Below are 23,678 nucleotides of genomic sequence, written 5' to 3' on the forward strand. Positions count from 1 at the left end.
TGGGACAAAACAGGGGTTCAAGCACAATTTTTTTTCATGTCAAGAGAGGAAGCAAAAACTAAAAGAAATTGGCGTTTATTAGAGTGGCTGGTAAACTTTTGCTAATATGGAAATTTCTTTTGTACTAATATAGTATTTTTATTTTTCATCCATGCTAAGTTTATTTTCCTAAAAACTATCAAGAGTCTGCCTTGACTAGCCAATGCTTTGTTCTTAATCAAGTTTGGCCTATTTCCCTCCAATGCTATATATATTAGCTAGGCAAAACTGGATGCTACTTCTCTTTACTTAATACTGAAAGAGCTGCATCTGGGGGTGCACTTCCCTAGTTTCAGTCCTTGGAACTAGAGCCAGAGGCTCCAAGGCCAGCCTGAGCTGTATCTTTCAACATCCTGTTCCTTCTCCACTTAGGGATGAACACCCTGAGCACAGCAAACCTACTTGCTGAATTTTCATATCTTGAATGTTGCATTTTCATGCAAAACAACATGAACATATTTCAGATCTGTAATGGATATCTCCCATAGTTTGGTGTTTTCTTCTGGTGCTAGGGCTCAAACACAAGGCCTCAGACTTGCTGGGAAAGAATTCTACCATGGAGCTGCATCTACAGCACAGGACTAATGTTTTTCATTGCAATGTTTCTTGTGATGCTAGATTATTTATTCCAAAGTTTTTTTGTTTTGTTTATTTGTTGTTGTTTTAAGACAGGATTACTCTATTGTGTAGCTCTGGCTGCCCTGGAACTTACAATGTTGACCAGACTGGCCTCAAAATTCACAAAGCTCCTCTGGCATCTACCTCATGAGCACTGGGATTAAAGACAAGCATCACCATACTTGGCTTATTACCTTTCAGTTTCCTATTGTATTAAGTAAAATACATGGACATTAAAATAGAGAAAGGAATCCAATTAACTCTTCCCATTGGTGTTTGTTTGGTTATGGTGCTAGGGTAGAAGCTCTAGCCCATGCACATGCCAGCTACCACAGAATCACACCCCCAGCCCTAGTTCCTGCCCTGCATTCCAGACAGCCAAGTTCCTTAGGAAATTTTGTTTGGTCTCTCTGGTCTCCTCCTAGCCAGGAATTTTTTATCTAGGCCAGGCAGACCCCCAAAGGACTGTTACATTTCAGTCAACTTTAATATAATGAACTGCTTCTGTAGACATATATTTTATTAAAGTTAGTCTGTGACACAGTCTATGGCCTTCATTCAACAGCCGATTGGGGCAATAACAGTAACAATAATTGAGAATCTAAGTAACCTGCGACAGACATTTCCTTCAACTTTAACTGACCTACTACATCTCAGTCAGGGAGGACATGTGATTGAGCAAAAGAACATGCCATATTGCCATCAAAGTTTATACACTGTCATCCTCGGCCACCGCTGCATCTTCAGTAACATTTCTTTAAGTTCTGATGACTAAAGGACATAAATGTTCCTGAAGTAAGAGAAATGGCAAAAACAACACTCGGATATATTAACTTCCAAAATGAGATATTCTTCATGTAATTGTCAAGTAACCATACTAAAAGCAATGTAATATCAGTTTTCCTAAAAATATTTGATTGTTATCAGATTACAGAAAAACATGACTTAACAACTACATAGTAACATGCTCCACTGAATAGAACTTAACTCCTAATATGACTTCTTTTAAAACTATGCATCATGGCCCAGCATGATGGTGTACAAACGTAATCCTATATGAGGCAGTTGGATTAAGTGTTCAAGGCCTAGCCTCAGCTACAGAATGAGTGTGAAGCCAGCCTGAACTATAAGAGATTTTTGTATCAAAACATGTAGCACATTTCATTTCCAAAGCATCAGAGTTAGCTGTGTCATATATAAAACAGACTTGTGCCTTACCTCTGCATAGGTATTTAAGTTTCTTTTTAAATAGCCTGTAAGTGCAGCAACTTGGCATGCAAAGTACGGCAGAGCCCAGTTTTCTCTTAAAGGAATGGAGTATTCGATCTTTGTTGTATCTACCCTAAAATAAACACAGAGGAACACTGACAGTGAGGCATACGCTTGTGTAACAGTACACTTCTCTTAGTTTATTTTTAAACTACTATTATTTATTCTATGTATATGGTGCTTTGCCTGCATGTGTGTCTGTGTACCATGTGTGCCTGGTGCTCTCAGATGCCAGCAGAGGGCTTAAGATTCCTGAAACTGGAGCTATAGACAGTTGTGAGCTGCTATGTGGATGCTGGAAATTGAACCCAGGCCCTGTGGAAGAACAGCCAGTGCTTTTTACTGCTGAGCCATGCTGGCAGTTCATAGTAGTAATCCTGGCACTTGGAAGGCAAAGGCAGGAGGATCACTGTACAAGCCTGGAGCTAGCCTGGTCTACACATCAAGTTCCATGCTAGCCAAAGAAACAGCAAGACCCTGTCTTAAGAATACTGAAAATAGGAAAATGAATACTGAGAGAAATCAGAAAAATTAGTTCCATGCTTGTGAAATTGTAATCAGCCTCTAGTAGCCTATTATATAAGAGTATAAAATAGCCAGACATGGTGGCACACCTTAATCCCAGCATTCAGGGAGGCAGGGGAATCTCTGTGGGTTTGTGGCCAGCCTAGTCTACAAAACAAGTCTAGGACAGCCACGGCTACATAGAGAAACCCTGTCTCCAAAAACCAAATTAAAAAAAAAAAAGTATAAAATAGTCAAAATTCAGGAACAATGAGTGATGAGTGAGAGGCTCAATGGGGAAAGGCGCTTCCAACAAACAATCCCCAAGACCCACATGGCAGAAGGGGAAAACCAGCTTTTCTGCTTTCAGCTACGGTGCAACTTTCTTCGGTTGTGTCGAATGGTGGTTCATCCCATTCAAGCACTTCCACCATACTGCCCACGTTTGACCTCAAGGAGTTCAAAGTTGTGTACTTGAGGTACACCGGATATGAGGCCAGTAGCATATCCGCACTGGCCCCCAAGATCGGTCCTCTGGGTCTGTCTCCAAAAAAAGTTGGTGACGACATTGCCGGTGATTGGAAAGGTCTGAGGATTACATCCTGAACAGACAGGCCAAGACTGAGGTGGTGCCCTCTGCCTCTGCCCTGATCATCAAAGTCCCAAAGGAGCTGCCGGGGGACAGAAAGGCGCAGAGGATCATTAAACACTGTGGAAATATCACAGTTAATGAGACTGTCAACACTGCCAGCCAGATGCAACACCGTTCTTGAGCCAGAGAGCTTTCCATTAAGGAGATCCTGGGTACTGCACAGTCTGTGAGCTGCAATGTGGATGGCCGCCACCCTCATGACATCACAGATGACATCAACAGTGGTGCAGTGGAATACCCAGCTAGTTAGGAAGCAATGAGAAACAAAAAAGGGGAAAACCAGATCTGGAAAGGTCACCTCTAACCTACATACACATACACTAACCAATACAATGTAAACAAAAAGTAGTAAAAGTTCATTGAACTGAACACTTAAAATCTCTATATTCTGACTTTATTTTTTCAAAACGGTAAGAAAAATAATATATTTTAGTGAGTTTGTGTTCCTACAGCAGGTTACTATAGAATTTGCAATTTATAAACAACAAAATGTATTGCTCGCAGTTCTAGAAGCTGAGAACCTAAGATCAAGGAAGGTGCCAGGGATCCAGCATCTAGTGAGGACCCATTTCTCACAGACAGAACCTTCCAGCCTTTCCTCACGAGTGGGGGGAACAAGATAGCTTGATTCGACCCCCAAAATTTTCTTCTGTAGTGCTGGGGATTGAAGCCAGGGCTTGTGTGTACTTGACAAGCGCTCTACCACTCAGCTATAGCCCAGTGCCCATCAACTATTTTATAAGAACAGTAATTCCAGTCATAAAGATTACTCCTCACTTATGACCCACCTCTCAACAATAACACATTGGTAATTAAGTTTCAATATACGAGCTTCTAGAAAGCACATTAAAAACATAACAGTACAAATGGCAATTCTAACAATTCTGGCTTGTCAAAGATTTCTTGATTATGACATAAAAGTATGAAAAGAAAAAGAAAAACAGTAAGTAAAACCCTTTTGGGAAAACTTACTGCTAAGTTCGCAGTTCACCATGACTGGAAAGCCCTGAGCTTAGCATAAAATGGAGAATGCTCTTTGCTGTTGAGGCTTTCTCTTCTCTGCCTGGAGATCCTGGATCCCCATACCTTCTACCTGAGAAACGTCCGGTTGTCCATAGGGAAATTATAGGTTCACCTCCCTTTCTTCCATAAGAACCCACTCAGCAAGCACCTGAGATTCCCGGAATGCCTCTCTCCATGCAAATGAGGCATCTCAGTAACTTAGCCCTTCCCCCATGATCTTTGCCAATTCTGAATATCCCTATCCCCAAAAGTTCTATCCCCCAAAGTTCTATATAACCCTTGTTCACCCCAAATAAAACTGATCTGTGTCCCTGAAGCTGATCCCAGAAGGTCATTTCTGTTCATGCTCACAGGCCACTGAATCCCTAGTTCAATGCTTCTGCTCCCTAGTTCCTGAGGACCAGAAGCCAATGACCCTAGGAACCAGGGAGAGCTGCAAAACCCAACTTACCAGACTTGATCAAAATTTAAAGCTTTCCACTTTCATTATTTATAAAAGTACACGGCCAGGCATGGTGGCTCATACATTTAATGCCAGCACTCAGGAAGTGGATCTGGCAGTTGGATTCTATGAGTTAGAGGACAGCCTGGTCCACAGAGAAAGTTCTCGACACCCAGGGCTACATAGTGAGAGCCTGTCTCAAAAAACAGGAGAGGGGGTTGAGAGGGAGAGATGCAGGAAGAAGAGGAAGAAAAGGAAGAGGAGGAGAAATACAAAGCACACTGAAAAAAAAAACAAAAAAAAAAACCTGAAATAGATAACCCTGAGGATGACAAAACATGAGAGACAAACATCTGCATCGCCTCCACACTGGCCCAAGGAAGAACTTCTGTTTCCCACGGATGTCACCACTTATCATGTAAGGACAGGAAAGCCTTCTCAGAAATGCATGGTTAATTGTTTTACTGTGCCAACATCACAGCCTATACTATAGAGCTACTACCGTGTACTCTCTCCATCACCCGTTACAGTGTTACGCCAGCTCAACCATCAGAAGGTGGACAATGTTGTAGAAAACAGGAACTGAGTATGGTGGCACAGAGCACAAGAGGCCAAGACAGGAATACCACAGTCTGTGGCCTACCTAGGTTTCAAACTGACCCCCACCAAAACCCAAAAAACCCCAACAAAGTAGGACTGTAGCTGAAACTTACAGTACTTCCAGAGCATACCCTGGGTCCAACCCTCAGCACTATAAAATAGAAGGTATGCACAGAGACGTGACAGAAACATTTCAATCAAAAAAAATGTAGCTAGGCACAGAGGCACATGCCTATAATCCTAGCACTCGGGAGGCTCAGGCAGGAGGATCTCTGTGAGTCTGAGGCCAGCCTGGTCTATAAAGCAAGTCCAGGACAGCCAGGGCTACACAGAGAAACTCTGTCTCAAACAAACAAAACAAAACAAAACAAAAAAGAAAGAAAAAAGAAAAATTGGGAAGAATGTGAAGAGACTTTACCAACTAAGAACATGCACATCAATGGTCATTCAGTGCATGCAAACTAAAACCATGTTCTCTGCTTCCTGGTTGCCATGACAGAACCACACACCTACCACCTGTTAAAATTCTTCCTTGCCGCAGACCCAAAGCAATAGATACAGCACATCGGCCTAAAATCTCCAAAACCACACTCAAATAAGGATTCCAAGGAAAAAGCAGCTGCTTGCAAATCAGCAAAAGAAGCCTTATGAGAAATCAGTGTGGTCACTCTCCGATGCAGGCACTTTGCGTCCAAGAGCCATACACACCCTGAGAAGACAGCCCTAGAAACAGAATGCATCACTACCTGACGGGAACGAAACTGTTTCCCAAAAATCCGCTAAGCAGAAGCAAACAGCCTACAATGCAACCACGTGCTCCCCTCGAGCAAAATGTCAGTGGAAACTTCTCCCCAGGGAGCCACTTCACAGAACCAAAACTGAAAATCAATGGCAAACGTACCAGATCCTGATCAGGACTGCTTATTTATGTATACCTCTCACCACTCTCCTTCAGGGAAACCCCGGGAAAGATGGGTGTGAGATCCTGGTGCTCGGTCTCACCTGTCTTTCTACAACCATGCTGAAAACTAAATTCCCTTCCCACCTTTCATGGAGAAAAAGGAGTAATAAACTACAATGAGATATTACTGAACATTAGTATCTACCATGCAACAAGGCTCTTAGTACACACGTGTGTACACACACACACACACACACACACACACACACACTGACTTAAATCAGAGGACAACTGTATGGCTTAGTGGTATAGTACTTGCCTAGCAGGCACAAGGCCTGGGTTCAACACAAAAACTGAAAGGAAACAAAGCTAGGGAAAACTTCTTTGCTTAAAATAGCTTACGCTATGACTTCCAGGTAAGATCAGAAGCTGCAAACTGTCAAGTGTGAGTTGGTTAAAAAGAAAGCCAGAAAAATCTGTGAAGTAGAATACCTGAAGGGAGAAGAGAAAAGGCAGGCAACACAGAAAACTAAACTGACTGCTTTAGCAGTGCAGCTCCCATGCGAGTTGAGCCAGCACCTGCTTCCAGAAGCAATTTTTTCTCTTTGCTGAGTTGGTACTCAGGATTGAGCCTCCAAGGAGGCTGGGAAATGGCTCAGAGGTAAAGCACTGGCTACTCTTGCAGGCGACCCAGGTTCAATTCCCAACACCCACGTATCAGCTCACAATTGTCCAAAGGACCTGATGCCCTCTTCTGGCCTCTGCGGGTATCAGGAATACATGCGGTGCACAGGTATCCATGTAGGCAACATCCACATGCATAAAATACAAAGAAATAAATCTTTATTTTAAAAACCCTGATCGATAAAATAAGACACCGCTCTCCCTAAATAACCCAGAAGAGATACCACAGTGCAACGCCCAGATGTAAGAACATGAAGAAAAATCAGCAAGGGATATAGCTAAGTTGGTAGAGTGCTCACCCAGCATGCAAAAAGACCCGTTCCATCTCCAGCGTCACATGAGTGTGTGTCTGTGACCCCAGCACTGGGGAGGACAGTGCACTTGAGGCCACGGTGGGCTACATAGTAAGTCTGGGACCAGCCTGGTCAACATACCAAGAGTCTGTCTCAGAAACAAAAACAACCAGGGAACAGGCTCAGTAGTAGAGTCTCTGCCTAGCTGTAAAAAGCTGTATGCTGTTCCTCAGCAGGATGAAAGAACCCTGGCTGTCCTAGAACCTGTTACGTAGAGTGGGCTGGCTTCAAACTCACAGAGATCCACTTGCATGCATCTGCCTCCCGACTGCTAGGATTAAAGGTGTGTGCCACTATAATGGGGTAGGTTGAGGTTTTTTGAGTCAAGTGTTTGTTGTTGTTGTTTTTTTTTGTTTGTTTTTTGTACTGGGGACAGAATTTCTTTGTGTAGCCTTGGCTGTCCTGGACTCGCCTTGTAGACCAGGCTGGCCTTAAACTCACTGTCTGCCTCTGCCTCCTTGAGTGCTGGGATTACAAGCGTGCCCCACCACGCCTGGCTTGAGTCAGGGTTTTAAACAGACCAGGAGTACCTAAAGCTCAGGCAGGTGCCTGCCACCGTGTACCAGTGGCGGTCATAAACAACTTGTAGGACTCTTCTCTCTTGGACCATCATATGGGTCCTGGTAATGAGTCAGGTTATCAGGCTTAGCAGTCTTCTCACTAGCTTACTACATGTTCAAAGAGTTCATTTCCTCTGCCTCAACCCAGTGTGGTCCAGTGCATCCTACTCATCTCTTCTGACATCGCCACTTATACCAGCTGGAGAAAACTTCTGCTTTGTTTCACCCTCGTGTGTATGTGTGGTGCGTGTGTGCCAGTGTTGTCATGGGTTGGGGAGCACATGTGTAAGCGAAGGCTGACTTCAGTACTCTTCCTCAATTGTGCTCCATCTCATTCACTGGGGTAGAGTCTTTCGATCAACCAAAAAGTTAGCAATGTGGTAAGTCTGGCTAACCAACTGGCTCCCAGAAGCCGTCTAAGAGCTTAATTCCAGGCGGCTCCACATCCACCCAGCACTGCCATGGATTCCAGGAATCTGAACTCTAGTTCTCATGCTTGTGTAGCTAGTGCTTCAACCACTGAGCCCTCTTCCCAGGCCTGCTCTTCAAGTGATCATGTGGCCAGCTTAGGCCCTGAGGGGAATCCTGACTAAAGCATACCTCGCAGCCTAACAATTGACAGGTTTGCAGCTTATGGCTGAGCATTTTAAGAATGGGAATGTTTTTGACACTCTCTGACTACCACAGCTACAAAAAAAATTGTAAATATCAATTTAAACACCTTTCATACCTGTTAATCAGGAACCATGCAACAGTAAGCATTCCTGCTAGCCATGTGCCACTCATAAGCCAACTTGTAACAAATAAAGCTGTAACATATATTCCTTGTAATCCAAAAACAATGCCAATGTAGAAATACACTGGTTCAATAATTTCCTAAAGGCAAAAAGAGAGGGAATGATAAAGAGGATGATGTTAAACAACCTGAGGATACAAGACTATGTAAGAAAATAGACATTAAAGTAAAAAGAGGCGGCTGGAGAGCTGGCTCAGGGGTTAAGAGCACTGGCTGTTCTTCCAAAGGTCCTGAGTTCAATTCCCAGCAGCCACATGTGGTTCACCACCACCTGTAGTGAGATCTGGTGCCCTCTTCTGGTGTGCAGGCATATATGCAGGCAGAATACTGTGTAATAAATAAATCTTAAAATAAATAAATTTAAATAAAGTGAAAAGAGAGGGCTGGAGAGATGGCTCAGTAGCTAAGAGCATATTTTCTTCTTACAGAGGACTTCAATTCAGTTCTCAGAGCCCACATGGTGGCTCACAACCATCTGTAACTTCTAGAGCAGTGGTTCTCAATCTTCCTAATGCTGTGACATTTAAATAGTTCCTCATGCTGTGGTGAACCTCAACCAGGAAATTATTTCACTGCTACTTCAGAACTGTAGTTTTGCTACAGTTTTGAATCATAATGTAAACATCTGATGTGCAGGATATCTGATATGAAACCCACACAGGGATCGAGACCCACAGGTTGAGCACCACTGTTCTGGAGGATCCAATGCCCTCTGACCTCTGAGGGCACCAGGCACACATGTGGTACACATACAGATATACAAGCAAAACACTCACACCCATGAATCAATCTGCAGAAGAACTACATACACTGCTGCCGGTCGCTTGGTAGAGAGCACTGGCAATGAGCTCTGGGTACAGGGATAGCTGCTGCACGGCGTTGATGGTCTTCAGGGAGATGGTCTTGTTATTGTGGGTCAGCTCGTACACACCTACACACATAAATATTTCTCTCCAGGTTACTGCTCTGCTTTGACAGTGAGTCAACATGTCACTCATTAGTCACCACAATTAATATGAAAAGAAAGACATTCAAATGCAACACCAGATGCCTCATTTTCCCAACTTTTTTATTATGTACAAAAAGAGAAATCACTACATTCTGAGACAAATTCCCACATTCTAAAGCTCTTAATCATTAAGAACAGTTTCATTTTAGAAGAGTATTATTACAATTACATACCTCTTTCAAATGAAGGCGCCTTTAACATGTCTTTATAATAGGAGTAATAAATAGCACTGTCACCCTGAAATGTGATTTCTCGTTCAAGTTCCTACAATGAAATAAGTATTTGAATGTCAGTTGTAAATGTCAGCTGCACTTTCTTTTCCCTCATCTTCTAATGTTTTGGTTCTGTTTGTTTTCTTCATATTTTAAATTGACATGACATGGATTTACCATTTTAGTCAAGGAGATACTTACATTTTCCTTAACTACCATATTAACAAGCACACACACAAGATAAATACATATATGCATACATACAAGTAAAAGTTTTATCTATCATGTCTATAATCCTAGGACTTAAAGGGTCAATCAGGAGGACTGAGAGTTCACGGCCCACCTGGGCTGCATGATGAGACCCTGCCTTTAGATAAACGTGAAACCTACAAACAGCTCTGTAGTTGTGTCTTGAAAGGGCTAGATTAAACAGTTCTATGAGTTTCTTTATTGTAAACATTTCGGTTTCCATATATGTCTCCCACCGTTAGTCTCCAAGAGAAAATGTTTTTCAGGTCTATTTTACCAATGAACCACCCTCCCATCCAAAAATTGCTATGGTCTAGATGCCAGCATCCCTAGATAGAGATCAATCTTGTATGTGGAACTCAATTGCTACTGTGATGACATTTCAAAAAGGGCATCTGGAATGTGGGTGTGTCATGAGGACACAACCTTCTGAACAGGGTTAGTACCCTTATGAAACAGGCCCCAGAGTTCCCCTGTCTCTTCTGCCACAGTAAGATGGTCACCTATGGATCAAGAAAGAAGTCCTGGTCTAGACCTAGTGGCACATGCCTTTAACCTCAGCACTTTGGAGGCAAAGGCAGACAGATCTGTGAGCTCTACCCATGCACTGTTAAATAGTGACATTCTGTCTCAGAAAGTAAGAGAGCAGGGCCAAGCAAAGAGAGAGAGAAAAGAGAGATGGGAGAGAGAGAGAGGAAGAGAGAGACCTCACTAAATACTAACTCTGCTAATCTGCTGGTGGCCTTTGAGCCTAATTTATATGTTGTTTCAGCAGCCCAAATATACTAAGACAGACCTAAATGAATTTCTCTTAAAAGTATTTTTTGGGATGGAACATTTTCCCATCTAGGTGTGGTAGTTCATGTTTCTAACTCCAGCACCCAAAAGGATGAGGCAGGATCACTGAGTCTGAGACCAGACTGGACCATATATAGTGATTATATAGTAATTAGGCTAGCTTAATTAACAGAGTGAGACTTTGTCTCAAAAGCAAAACAACAGACTTGTTTCTTTGTAAGATTTCAAAGATGACTCTAACCATCATCCTTAAAATTAACTGTGCATATGAAACACACAGACCTTACTAACTCTCTGGGTGTGGGGGACACACCCTTCATGCCAGCACTCAGAAGGCAGAGGTGCACAGGTCTCTCAGTTTTAAGCCAACCTGATGTACAGAGCAAGTTCCTGGACAGCCAGGGATATAGAGAAACTCTGCCTCAAAAACCCAAATAATAAATAAACATATAAATAAGTAAATAAGAGCTTACTAAAATATAGACAAATTTTAAAGTGGGTTAGAAAAGTCTGCAGTTTTGAGAAAGCGCTGTCAATGCCCTTCATCTGTTTATACTAAGTTCTTCATGAATACCTACATTTTCAAGCCTCTAGTGGTCTCCATTCTGCCTATACAATACAATCACCTGATCTGAAACACTGCAGACTGGCAGCCTAAAGAACATGAGAGGGAGGTCACTTTCTGACAGCTTCCTACACCTGGCAGGGACAACTATCATGACAGAGGTGTTTTTTCCTGTTTGTTTACTTTGTTTGTTTGTTTGTTTGTTTGTTTGAGACAGGGCCTAGCTGTACAGCCCTGACTCTTCTAGAACTTAATGTGCAAACCTGGCTGCCCTCAAAATTGCAGAGATCAACCTGCCTCAGTCTCCTGAGTGCTGAGATTAAAGATGTGCCCTGCCTAAGACACAGACTTTTAAGGGAAAGGCAGACCACAGCGATAGCTAAACCAACATGCAGATGCAGTCAGTACCCAGTCACTTACAAGTGTTCATATTCATTGTTCCCCACAAATCAGTCAGCTTAACTACTTGCTCAAAAAGAAGCAGTGGTAAAACTCAACAAACAAAACCCACCAATGTAAGCTCAAACCTTTTAAAACTCCATATAGCTAAGTAAACTTTGAGAGCAAATTTATTCAAAGGTCAAAGGATGAAATTTCAAATATAACTATAGTGATTAAGGATTCAGTGAAATAAATATACATAATTTAAAGCCAAAGATTAAAAATGAGTCATCATTTTAATATTATTATTAGAGCCAGTTAGATGATTTAGTGGCTCAAGATACTTGTTACACCACACAGACATAGACAAAAAATTAATAAATATAATTTGAAACTATAATAAAATATAAAATTTAAATCCTGTTGTATTTGTTAATCATTTTAAACCTTCTCCCAAAATTGTAATTATAAAATCTAATTCTAAAATTAGATTATACAACTGTAATTATATAGTCTAAAAATAAAAATATTTTAATGCTGTTTCTGAAGTATGAGCTACCAAAACTACAAAGAGGCTGACCAATACCACAGCACTTTACTGAAAGTCACTAGAGAGATTCGGTTTGACTGACCACAGCCATCTTCCAACGGAAGAGTCTTGGCTGCTCCTGAGGACCTCTGATCTCTTTTCCCCATTTCTCAGCATACTATAAACAGGCAAAATTTCTAGAGTGATGCACGGAACTTTCAGACCTACATCGTATCTCAAGAACCCTAAGGGCGTGCCTGATGTCCTTGACATCAGCTTATGATGAACCAGGTGCACTCAGTTTGGAAGACGTTAGCACTGTTCTGACCATTTTATCACCATTTCCTTTTGATCCCAATCTCAAGGACTCACTTGTTTTGCAACTGCCCACCGCTCACTTGTACAAATGAGTCCCATCTGCAACTTCTCTGGATGCCAGTGCTAGAATTAGTAGCATATTCCACCATGCCCAGCTTACTACATATTTTAAGGGTGATACTGTAACTGTCTCAAAGAGCATTTTGAGCATTCTACACAGCATTTTGCTAATACTAATAAATAAAATATTTGCTATAATTATCATATATACACATGATCTCCTAAGAAACACAATGCTCAAGTTAGTAATTAGTTTGAAAACACTTTTCATAATCTCAAAATTCTTCTTACCTGCCTGTTGGAAAACCAGAATTTCCGTTCATGGTAAGCTGATAAGTAGAAAACATGCATCATACCACTAATAACTGCTGCAAGACAGCCAATGAAAATCTTTGCAAAACGTTGAAATGATACATCTGAAAAAGAATACTGAAGATAATCAAAAAGTAATACATTGTCTTGAAATGAAGTGACTAAAATGGCACCCTAGATCAATGGTTTCTCTCCAGAAACATAACCCCAATCTAATCACAACAAAATGCTAACCTGCAATAAAGCCCATCCTACAGGCCCCTCGCTGGATGCTTCCCGGCTGAGAACTCACTGACGGAATGAATGCTTGCCTGGCATATGTGAAGCCCTGGGTTAATCCCCACCACAAGCAAAGGAAAGAAGAGGTGGAAAGACAGACAGATGGATGTCAGGGTCATCAGAAACAAACCTAGGAAACTGTCAGAGCATAGAGTCCAAAAACAACATGGCAACAAAAATAAAAAGACATTAGGTTAAAAACTAAGAACATATGAATAAAGCATAGGCCTTATTTAAGGGCAACACATCCATGTTCATTACTTGGAACAAACGTAGCATACTAATGTGAAATGCTAACAAGGGAAAGATATTCTCAAGTCTAGCGACAGTAAGATTAGTGGATTAGTGGAAATACACCCCAGCACCAATCATGATGACCTGAGTTCAATGCTCAGACCAACATGGTGGAAGAAGAGAACTAGTTCCCAAAGCTACTCTCGGATCTCCATGTGTGCTCACATACACAAACACACACACAAAGTAAGTAAACAAAAAATTAAGTCAGGTCTATATTTTACATGATGAACACATTGTAGAGATTTGTTTCACAACAAGTTAAATATGCATAATATTAAAGAACAGTACACTGAAACTTGGTTAAGACATGAAAAAAAAAGCCAGGTGTAGGGACACAGGCCTTTAATCCTAGCACTTAGGAAGCAGAGAAACTCTGTGAATTCAAGGCCAGCCTGTTCTACAAAGTGAGTTCCAGGACAGCCAGGACTACACAAAGAAACCCTGCCTCAAAAAAACAAAAAAGAAAATAAAAAGTGAAAGAAAAAAAGAAAAAAAAAACACATAAAAAAAAAAAAGCTGCTTTCAAGTCTGTGGATGACACCCCCGGAATAATAGTTATGTTGCCTTTGCTTTTTCTGATTGAACCAATAAAGTCTGAATCCCCCCCCCCAAAAAAAAGCCAACTATAGAACTACAGAAACAAATCCTGTCTCCGACAAAGAGATGAGAAAAATGCCCATTGACTTTAAAAGTAATCAAAAGGAATGCACTACACTCATTCTGAATTACTCATATATATATTATACACACACACACACACACACTCTCTCTCTCTCTCTTTCTTTCAAGAATAAGCAACATATATCCTATAAACTATGGCTTGCTGATGAAGCAGTGTAGAGCTCAGCTGGCTCTGCACACAGGAGGATGCAGCCCCACCACAGCTGGGAAGCACAGAACCCGATGCTCTGCTACTGAAAGCAGATGACTTTGGGGCAATCAACGTTTCCATTTATTAGATCAGTTAAACAAAAATCTCAGGGCTGTGGGTTAGCAGTGTTAGCAAGGACATCGCCCAGGCTCAATCCCTATCACCAAAAGACAAACAAAACTCAGTTTGCAAATGTTATTATCATATAAAATATATATATTTACATAAAAAAAATTACATTCTATTCAATAAACTAACTATTAGTGCTAGTATGATATAACTGTTTTATCATTTTGGCTTTTTATAGTAGTGGTGGTGTTATTGAGACACAGTCTCACTATGTAGCTTTGGCTGGCCTGGTACTCAGAGATCCACCTGCCTCTGCTTCCCAAGTGCTGAAATTAAAGGTGTGAGCCACAACACTGACCCTTAATAAAACTGTCTTAAAATTTGACTTTGGTTTGGATTTTGACAGGGTCACATGTAGCCTATGCTGAACAAAAGGTCACTACACAGCAGAGGCTGTACCTGAATTCCTGAGTCTCTTGCCTCCACCTTCCAAGCGCTGACATCACAGGTATACACCTCGATGCCTGGTTTTTTTCAAGTTACTGCTTCTAATATCATGATATAATTACTGTATCACATATATGAGCACACACATAGACAAATACATACACACATATACATACAGAATATAGACACACATATTTCCACATATACCTCCTGTCCCCAAAGCGCTGAGTGATCAGTAATGCTAAGAGTGCAGAACATAGCGGTTATTACTGCTGTGCTAAGTAAGCACACTTCCATAAATATATGAAGTAACTGAAGCAATGACAGCTTGGTATCTAACCCTTAAAACAAACAGTAATCTGGGCATGGCAGTGCACACCTTTGAACCCAGTACTCAGAAGGCAGAGGCAGGAGATCTCTGACTTTGAGGCCAGCCTGGTCTACACAGTGAGCTCCCAAATGCTTAATTAGCTATAGCTGCAGCTGCAAAGCTGAAGACCAGTAACTTGGAAGGCTGGGGTGAAGGAGCAGCTCAGGAGTTGGAAGCCATGAGTTTGCCCATGAGATACATGTCCACAAACAGGACATTCACAGCAGGAATACTTGTAACTATATACTGAAAACAACTCAACGTTTAACCAAAGAAACAATTACATATAGTCAAACAACGAAATACTACTAAGCAGGGGATGGGAAAGATGGCTCTGTGCTTAAGAGTGCTGCTTTTCCTCAGTCCCCAACACCCATTTCTGGTGGCTCACAACTGTCTGGAACTCAAGCTCCAGGGGATTTGACACGATTGGCCTCTGCAGACACCTGCAATCACATGCACATTCCTACATGCAGACACACACACCTACAAGTACTTAATAAAAACAGGAGCTGGCTCAGTGATTAAGAGCACTGGCTGCCCTTCCGGAGGACCCAGATTTGACTCCCAGCACCCACATGGCAGCTGACAATCATCTGTAACTCCGTTTTCAGGGAGGCTGACACACATTTCTGGCCTTAGCAGCCACAAGGCATATATGTGGTTCACAGACACACATGCAGACAAAACACTCATACACATAAAATCACATATACGTAAACTTAAAAAAATAACTGCATCTACTGACAGCAACAGTATTATCAAATATTTGCCACTGTGTAGGTTGTTTGTTTTTAACAAGGTTCACTCTGTATTGCTTGTCAGCCTTGAGCTCTGAGTCCTCCTTCCTCAGCCTCCCGGGTGCTGGAATTACAGGTGTGCACCACCAGGCTAACATCGTATGTATGTATGTACGTACGTACGTACACATATCCATATGTATATGTGTGTATATATGTGTATATACATATATATGTGTGTGTGTGTATCAGTGTGTGTATATGTCCTTAACTTTCTACAGGAAGGAAGCAATCTGAGAAAGCTGTTTGGCCCCTATGTGTGACACAGCTCTAATGCTCTCTTCAGGTAAAGAAGATAATAGGGAAAGAGGAGTCTTTGAGAGACAAAGTTAAGGACCATAAAGAAAAATGAACTTTGAGAAACTCCCAAAGAACACAATAGGACACTCAAAAGATTTCCTACCACAGGGTAAGGAGACAGCATGTGCTTAGCAGGATTCTGAATTGCTATAGAACTGCAATGTTTATCTCCAGCTCTTTCAAACACAAGCATTTCCAGTACCACACTACCTAATAATGTCTACTGAGAGGCAGCATATTAAAACACTTCCAAGGCAGGCCTGAGTCAGCTCCACAGGACAGGATTTCTTACAAGATAGGCTCTTAGCTGGCATCTGGGAACTTGGATTTCAAGGGAGTTTCTACCATTCTTTGACAAGTGTGGTTCAGTGTGCCTACCTTATTTGTACAATGTGGTTTATGCTTTTTCCAGGAGTCTAAACCTTGGTCATGTGATAAGCACAGAGTACCTACAAGGACTAAAAAACAAGGTACCTAAAAACCCAAGTGCTGTTTCTAATGAGCTCCACTCACTGACAAAACTACAAAAGAGATAAAGCCCTGTATGACTCCACTGGGAGAGAAATTTTGGAAGTGTGCATCCTATAACGTACACATTTTTCTCAAAAGACCTCTGCCCTGTACTGTTGTGTTATTCACTATAGCAAATCATGGCTTTAAGGACAACTATATCCTAAGATCCTGAGTCCTTGAAGCAAACCACTGTTCGTAGGAACTGTGACAGCGCAGATAATTTGTATTTTCAGTTCATAGGTCTTAAGATCAGAATGAGTCCTAGCTGGCCCTGATGCTTGAGTTTAAAACTCAAGTTATCTGATGCTATGACAAAATAAGATTAGATGTCTTCTTTAGTGCAAGGGAGGGTATATTTTGTCTGAGAAAGAGGGGCAAATACTTATGAGGAAAAGGATGGCTCACTAATGGTGTGAGCCACATGTCCTGGGCTTGGTCCCCAATGTGACAAAATAAAGAAATGAATAGAAACAGAAGAGTATGCATTTCTACACATGACCATGACATGTCTGAGAGTTTCCTGCAGTCACGTGTGCTTCTGTAAGCTACTGTCTGGACTGACTAGCACTTGTCTGGACCAAGAACAGAAGTGACAGTGGATCGGTCTAGTAGAGCCTCCAGGAGAAACTATGACGCTACATGCCTTCCTGCTCTTTTCCTCTGTCCCAAGAAAAACATGTCCCAAACAGGGGCTGTTCCTTCCTGACACATGAAGCCACACCAGCTAACCTGGAACTGAAACATGTAACATATTAAGAACTAAGCACTTATCATATCATGGCCACAACATGAGCCATAAATAAGATGTAAATATTTACTGAAAGGTGATACAATTTAGGGGCTGTTCTATAGCAAAAATTAATTGTTAAGCATAAACTGAACTTCAAAATACCTTTATTTAAGACGGGGCATGTTCCACAGTAGGGAGCTTATCTAGCAAGTATTCGAAAGCCCTAGGTTTAGTTCTCAACATCTCAAAGCACACACACAAGAAGAAATCTCTTCAGAAAGTTCACATATTAAAATGATGGAAACGTACTTTCCCAGCAGGGTTACCTGAACGGTAGCACACTGGATCAAGTGACTTACATTTTGAAGCTCTTTGAGGGGCTGGGGTTCTACGGGCCTTCTCTGCTTTGGCTTCCTGACTTCCTGATGTCTTCGACTTTTTCCTTTGGCGGGGTTCTACAGCTGACCCTAAAAATATTGACAACATTATTGCAATGTCTCCATCAATCTTCAGGATCTCGAGTGGGTCAGCTTTTGTTTGTTATGTGGCAAGCAAAGGTCACCTACATGGCCAGATCCTCAAGCCCTGTCTCTAATGGGCCTCCCTGGTTGATAAAGCCACAAACGGCACAACTTTGATACTGAAGGACTCAAGTGTATCTTCTATGACAAAAAGTAACTTGGGATCATATGGCTAAAGCCGGTCACATTGAGACCCACTGTGCCACCTTCCTCAAAACTGTCTTCAGTATACGAACAGAAGCAAAAAATGTATAGACCCTAACACCACCTCTGCCTCTCAGAGTCCAACTGCTAAAAGAATACAAATTCTTCTCTTGAAATGATGCTGTTTTAAAATGTGCCACAGTAAATTAAATTTTTTCCAAAAGAATTTGAGGGATTATTCACCTTCTTATTTTAGCTGAGATTATCAAATCCATCATTTGTAGGTTAATAATTTTTGATCAAAATACAATGCATGACTCATAAAATTATGCTTTTTTCTTTTTAAAGGTAGGTTCTTGAGTAACCTCAAACTTCTCATGCCCCTGACTCAGCCTTCTAAATGCTGAGATTACAGGCACACACCATCATTTTTTTTCTTTTTCTTTTTTTAAAAACAATTTCTTTATTTATTATATATATATATATATATATATATATATATATATATACATATATATGTACAGTACAGTCTGTATGCACACCTGCAGGCCAGAAGAGGGCACCAACTCTCATTACAGATGGTTGTGTGCCACCATCTGGTTGCTGGGAATTGAACTCAGGACCTCTGGAAGATCCGCCAGTGCTCCTAACCTCTGAGCCATCTCTTCTGCCCCACACCACCATTTTTCTTTCCAGAATTTGGAACTAAACAAAGGGTCCTGAGCATAGTAGGCAATGCTGGACTGCTGAGCTGTTGGCCAGCCTCTCCTCAATACAATCCTGGAAGCGCTTCTACAGTGGTCGTTCAATGTGCACGCTGACAAACACAGGTGCTAGCTTTCTGTCTTATCATACAGATGGGAAGCACTTGGAAAAATGCCCTAATACCAAAATGCTTACCTTTTCTATTTCTAATTTTAAAAAAAATGTAATGCAAATGTTATATCTAAACCACTAAGTCAATTCTAAATGAAAAAATAAGAGACTCCAAATTAACAAGAATTTGAGATAGACAACATAACTAAAATTACCTTGTGAGATGAGTAACTGCCATGAAAAAAGAGTGGCCCTGTCCAGCCAATAGTATGACTCAGGCTTTTATTTCTCTTTTTTCATAGTTATGTCTTTAAGCCATAAAATGTGAGATCAAAGAAAGAAACTGGTAGCAAAAAGAATAGGTTCCTCCAACCAGACAGACAGCTCTTTAGCTTTACTATGACACTTGAATAAAACAAATATTCTGAAACTGTTTCCAAGCAAATTCATACTTACTAAGGTGTCTTTAAACAACAGTGTAGAAAGAAAAAGGTGAAGTATACATTAAGTATAGTTTCATCCAGTCCCTCTCTCACCGACTTCTTTCGTCCCGTGATTCCTAACCATACTTTACATGCACACAGTGTACGCCTCAACTATCCAAACCACAGCCAATCAAAACGCAAAGCTGTGGAGCCGGGCCCAGTGGGTACATCTAGAGAACAATTCACATACCTAAGGCTCAGAGAACATTGTGGAGGACTGGCAGAAAGATTCTAAGAGCCAGAGAATAGAGGACTTTGCTGTGAGATTGTGTCTACTAGGAATGTCATAAATTACACCCATAAAGTCTCACCAACATGTCTGCCTACTCATGAACTGAACAAGAGCAATAACGGATATGCCAAAGTGGACAGGGAAGCCTATGGTAGTGGCCCACACCTTTAATCCCAGCACTCCAGAGGGAAGCAGAGGAAGATGAATCTCTATAGTGGAAGTTTTGGTTTCTTTAAAAACTCAGTTATGTTATGTAAATATGTTTTTGTTTTAATCCCAAGTGTGGGATTTTAGTTTGGGCTTTAGTTCGTCCACAGCTGATAACTGTCTCATGCAGGCTGTGCTCTTTGCCGGCTGTTAGCAACCTGCCTCATGTGGCACGAAGAGGGGTGTGGGCTAGGGCTCTGAGGATATAAATATGAGAGCCCAGAAAGAAAAAGTGTGACCTGAAGCAGTGGTATGTGACAAGTGGCAGTTTAGAGAGACCAGAAACACTTTGTGACACAGCAGCTTGGGGGAGAGAGAGAGATGGAGGTGACTACTTGTTGCTTTTGATGAGGAATTTGTATAGCCCTAAAAGAACCCATTAACCCTAAATAGCCAGGAGAAGTAAAAGGGTCTGTGGCCCCTTTCTCACCTGCCTAGGGTTGGGGGCGTTGGAAGGGAGAAGCTTTAAGGAACCCTAAATAAAGTAGAAATTAAAAATGAACACAACATATCTCTGAGTTTGAGGCTAGCCTGGTCTACAGAGTGAGCTCCAAGACAGCCAAAAAAAAAAAATTTTTTTTTTTTTAACAGAAGAAAAAGGCAAATTAAATGATGAATACATAGCCATAAGAATAATCTGCTACTTCAATCTCTAGCCCGGCCATCATCACATGAAATGACAGCTACAAACAGGCTTCTAGATACCCATCTAGACTAGACAAAGAGGATCCAAGAAAAATGCTAATGCTGCTGTGCTCAAAGCCCATCATCCTTTCTTTGCTTTATGTCTGTTTCTGCAAGTATAAATGTAAGTAACACTTGTACTTCATCAGGAGGGACACCTGGAAGAACATTTACTTCCAGAGACAGCTGAACAACAAAGAGGCTCCAAGTACCTGTGAAGAGGAAGCCAAAAGCTACAAATTGCACCTGGATTCAAATACAAATACAGAGACTGGCCTAATTTTAACAGAATAAAACAAGATTTGTAAACAGAAAGTGCTCAGGGAAATACCAACATAGACGTGTTTGCTGTAAATATTATCACAAGCATCATTACAACAAATATTTATTCATTCATTGCTGACTATTATATCCCAGTACCCAAAAGAGTAGAGGCCCAACCACGAATTAAACATTTGTTGAAAGAAAGCGTATTTTAATAAAACTGCCACTGACTAATTGTCCTAAATAAGGCACATTTGTTTTTGGATTATCTACAATTCTTGTAATCAAAAATTTCATCAGTTTATAGCCAAATACTTTTACAAAACGATAGTCTTTTAGCAAGTTCCACATCATACTATTAAGCATAATAATTATATCCTAATTGGCATTTTTGCACATTTACAATATTAAGTTTTAGTAATGCTGCATTACTTTTTTTTTTTTTTCATGTTTTAAGTATAAATATGCACACAGGGACAAACTGGTTTATCAACTACCCACACAGATCTGTAGCTAATCACAAAAATAAAATTTACAAAAAATTTTTTTCAAATGATAACACACTACAAACACTGGTAATGCTGAAGAAACAAGTGGAATGACATTCTTCCTGACCAACTACCTGTTCTGGGGGCCTGTTTCTAGGTAATTTCTTAAATGTGGATGAATCTTAACACAAAGAGCTGCAGGAAGAGGAGGAATGATGAAATCGTGACCTCAGGGACAGGACATCAAGTCCCAGTCAGCAGGAACTTCTAATAATCTTCTGAAAAATGGCTTTCCACTCAATTCTTCAAACTCCCTTCGTGTACCCTTTGTTCAACAGCTTGAGTCTAAATCCGATGAAATACGGATCATATTCACAACTCCACTTTGTAAGCTTAAAACTTTTCCAGCAAAACGCAGCATGTAACTGCTCAGCCAAGAGTGATGTCTAAGAGCTCAATCATGCACAGCCATACCATGAGTTACTGTGCCACAAATACTTTTTTTACACTAAGTATCATTGGTTACTAAGTTGCTTATTGCTTCCTGTTTTTCTCCTCTCTAGATAAATTGCTGGCTAAATAATTTCCTTGACACTGACCCTGAGGGACATGCAAAGTCCTCTCCATCAGTTTTGTTTTATTTTGGTTTTTGGTTTTTGTTTGGTTTCTCTGTGTAGCCTTGGTGTCCTGGACTAACGACTCACTCTGTAGACCAGGCTGGCCTCCAACTCACAGAGATTCGGCTGTGTGTGCCTCACAGAGTGCTGGGATTACAGGCTTGCACCACCAAGGCCGTCTCAATCCATCAGTTTTAACCCTAGAAGTCCTTTTGGCCTCCTCGTCCTCTAAAACCATTTACACTCCCCTACCCTTGGCCATTCGTTACCCCTTACGTCAGGTTCTGCGTGTCCATCCCATCCCGGATCCCTGCCTCAGTTCCCCGCGCGGGGTGCGCCCAAGGCTTTCACGTTCCCCCAGAACCCACCCAAGCCCGTCCCGCTTTGCAGTTACGGAGCAACTCCGGATCCTCGGCCCCGTCACTCCCCAACAGCTTCCTCTCCGAGAGACTCCCAACTTTAAGCTCCACCTTGGTGTCCCACTCCCGGAGACAAAAACTTGGGGCCATCCTCTCCGCTCGCGCCCGGTTTCCCTGCAAACTCGGGGGCGCGCGCCCCCGCCCACCCCGCGCCCTGCGGCCCGCAGCCAGGCCGGGCCCCTCTCCCGAGCCCGCCGCGGCGGTTGGCGCGCTGCACGCCGGAGCCGTCACCTTCTTCCTTCGCCATCGTCTCCGCGGAGGCCCGGGCGGCCCTCCCGCTCCCTCAGCGGCCCGGAGTCCCCCAACCTCTCCGTGCGGCCAAACCCCGCGGCAGCTCCGGCTAGCTCCCGGCTGCCGCGCCCCCACTTCCTGACCCGCCCCCCTCTGGTGTCGCCGCCAACTGGGTCCCCCCCGCCCCCCGGGCGCTCCGGGAACCAGAGTGCGGGGAGCGGAGGCCGGCCGGAGCGTTTCGCCAGCGCGCCTGGGCCAAGCCCACGCCGGCCCAGTGTTGGCCGTGCTCCGGCGAGGAGGGCGTGTTCGCCGCCGCCGGCCCTCCTCTGTGATCCGCACAGGGAAGCCTGAGCTACAGCAAGCTTTTCGTGACGCTGCGGTTGGACTCGGGAAGTCACGCACTGTTGCCCAGATCCAGTCCCCAAGTCCGTCCCCATTTTACAGACAGAAAACTGAGGCTCAAGCGCGGAGGAACCGGAACCCTGGACGCGATCTACAGCCAGTGCCTACGTCTTCCCACGAGGATTTCAAAGCCAGGCAAAATGTTCTAGGCAGGTTCTTTGGATTGGTAGGTTTTTGGTTAGTTGGTTATTTATTGGTTGGTTTCTTTCTTTTTCCTCCCTCTCTCCCCGCAATCTGTGTCGCTCTGTCTCTCACTGGATCTGTATGGCGCTGACTGGCCTCAGCTTGCAGTCCCCTTGCCTCAGGTTTCGGACTGCTGCCATTGCAAGAGTGATCCACTGTTTGGTTTAGTAGACGCTTGACTGCACGCTTGACTGCTGCTACAAAAAAAAAAGCTTGTACCCCAGCTACATAAGCAAGTTAAATTATTATCACATAAAAAACACACACACAAGAAAGCAGTGAGTCAGTCATCAAAACTGGCTTAAAATGTTTGCGCATCTCAGTGTTCTGGAAGAAAGCACAATAGTACTTTGCTCTGTTAGGAAGGAATACGTGTATATTATTCCGTAACAGTAGAATTCAGCTTGTTGTACTGTGCATATCTCATACTGCGAA

At 42.3% G+C, this 23,678-nt stretch overlaps 1 protein-coding gene and 1 pseudogene across 1 annotated transcript in view; one reads left to right on the forward strand and one right to left on the reverse strand.

Annotated features, from left to right (window-relative positions):
- Dpy19l4 (dpy-19 like 4) overlaps positions 1-22,780 on the reverse strand; it is a 44,958-nt gene extending 22,178 nt beyond the window's left edge. Inside the window, exons 1-7 of the mRNA XM_055603425.1 lie at positions 22,659-22,780; positions 17,910-18,017; positions 12,854-12,978; positions 9,624-9,714; positions 9,251-9,372; positions 8,376-8,521; positions 1,876-1,999 (exon numbers count right to left, since the gene is read on the reverse strand). Coding sequence (XP_055459400.1) covers positions 1,876-1,999; positions 8,376-8,521; positions 9,251-9,372; positions 9,624-9,714; positions 12,854-12,978; positions 17,910-18,017; positions 22,659-22,674 — 732 coding nt within the window. The 5' untranslated portion in view covers positions 22,675-22,780. The remainder of the gene's footprint in view (positions 1-1,875; positions 2,000-8,375; positions 8,522-9,250; positions 9,373-9,623; positions 9,715-12,853; positions 12,979-17,909; positions 18,018-22,658) is intronic.
- LOC129673656 (60S ribosomal protein L12-like) lies at positions 2,708-3,332 on the forward strand (annotated as a pseudogene).
- Positions 22,781-23,678: the final 898 nt, after the last annotated feature.

The sequence above is a fragment of the Psammomys obesus genome, unplaced genomic scaffold (genome assembly GCF_907164565.1).
Source record: "Psammomys obesus unplaced genomic scaffold, mPsaObe1.curated_primary_1811, whole genome shotgun sequence".
Classification (NCBI taxonomy): Eukaryota; Metazoa; Chordata; class Mammalia; order Rodentia; family Muridae; genus Psammomys; species Psammomys obesus.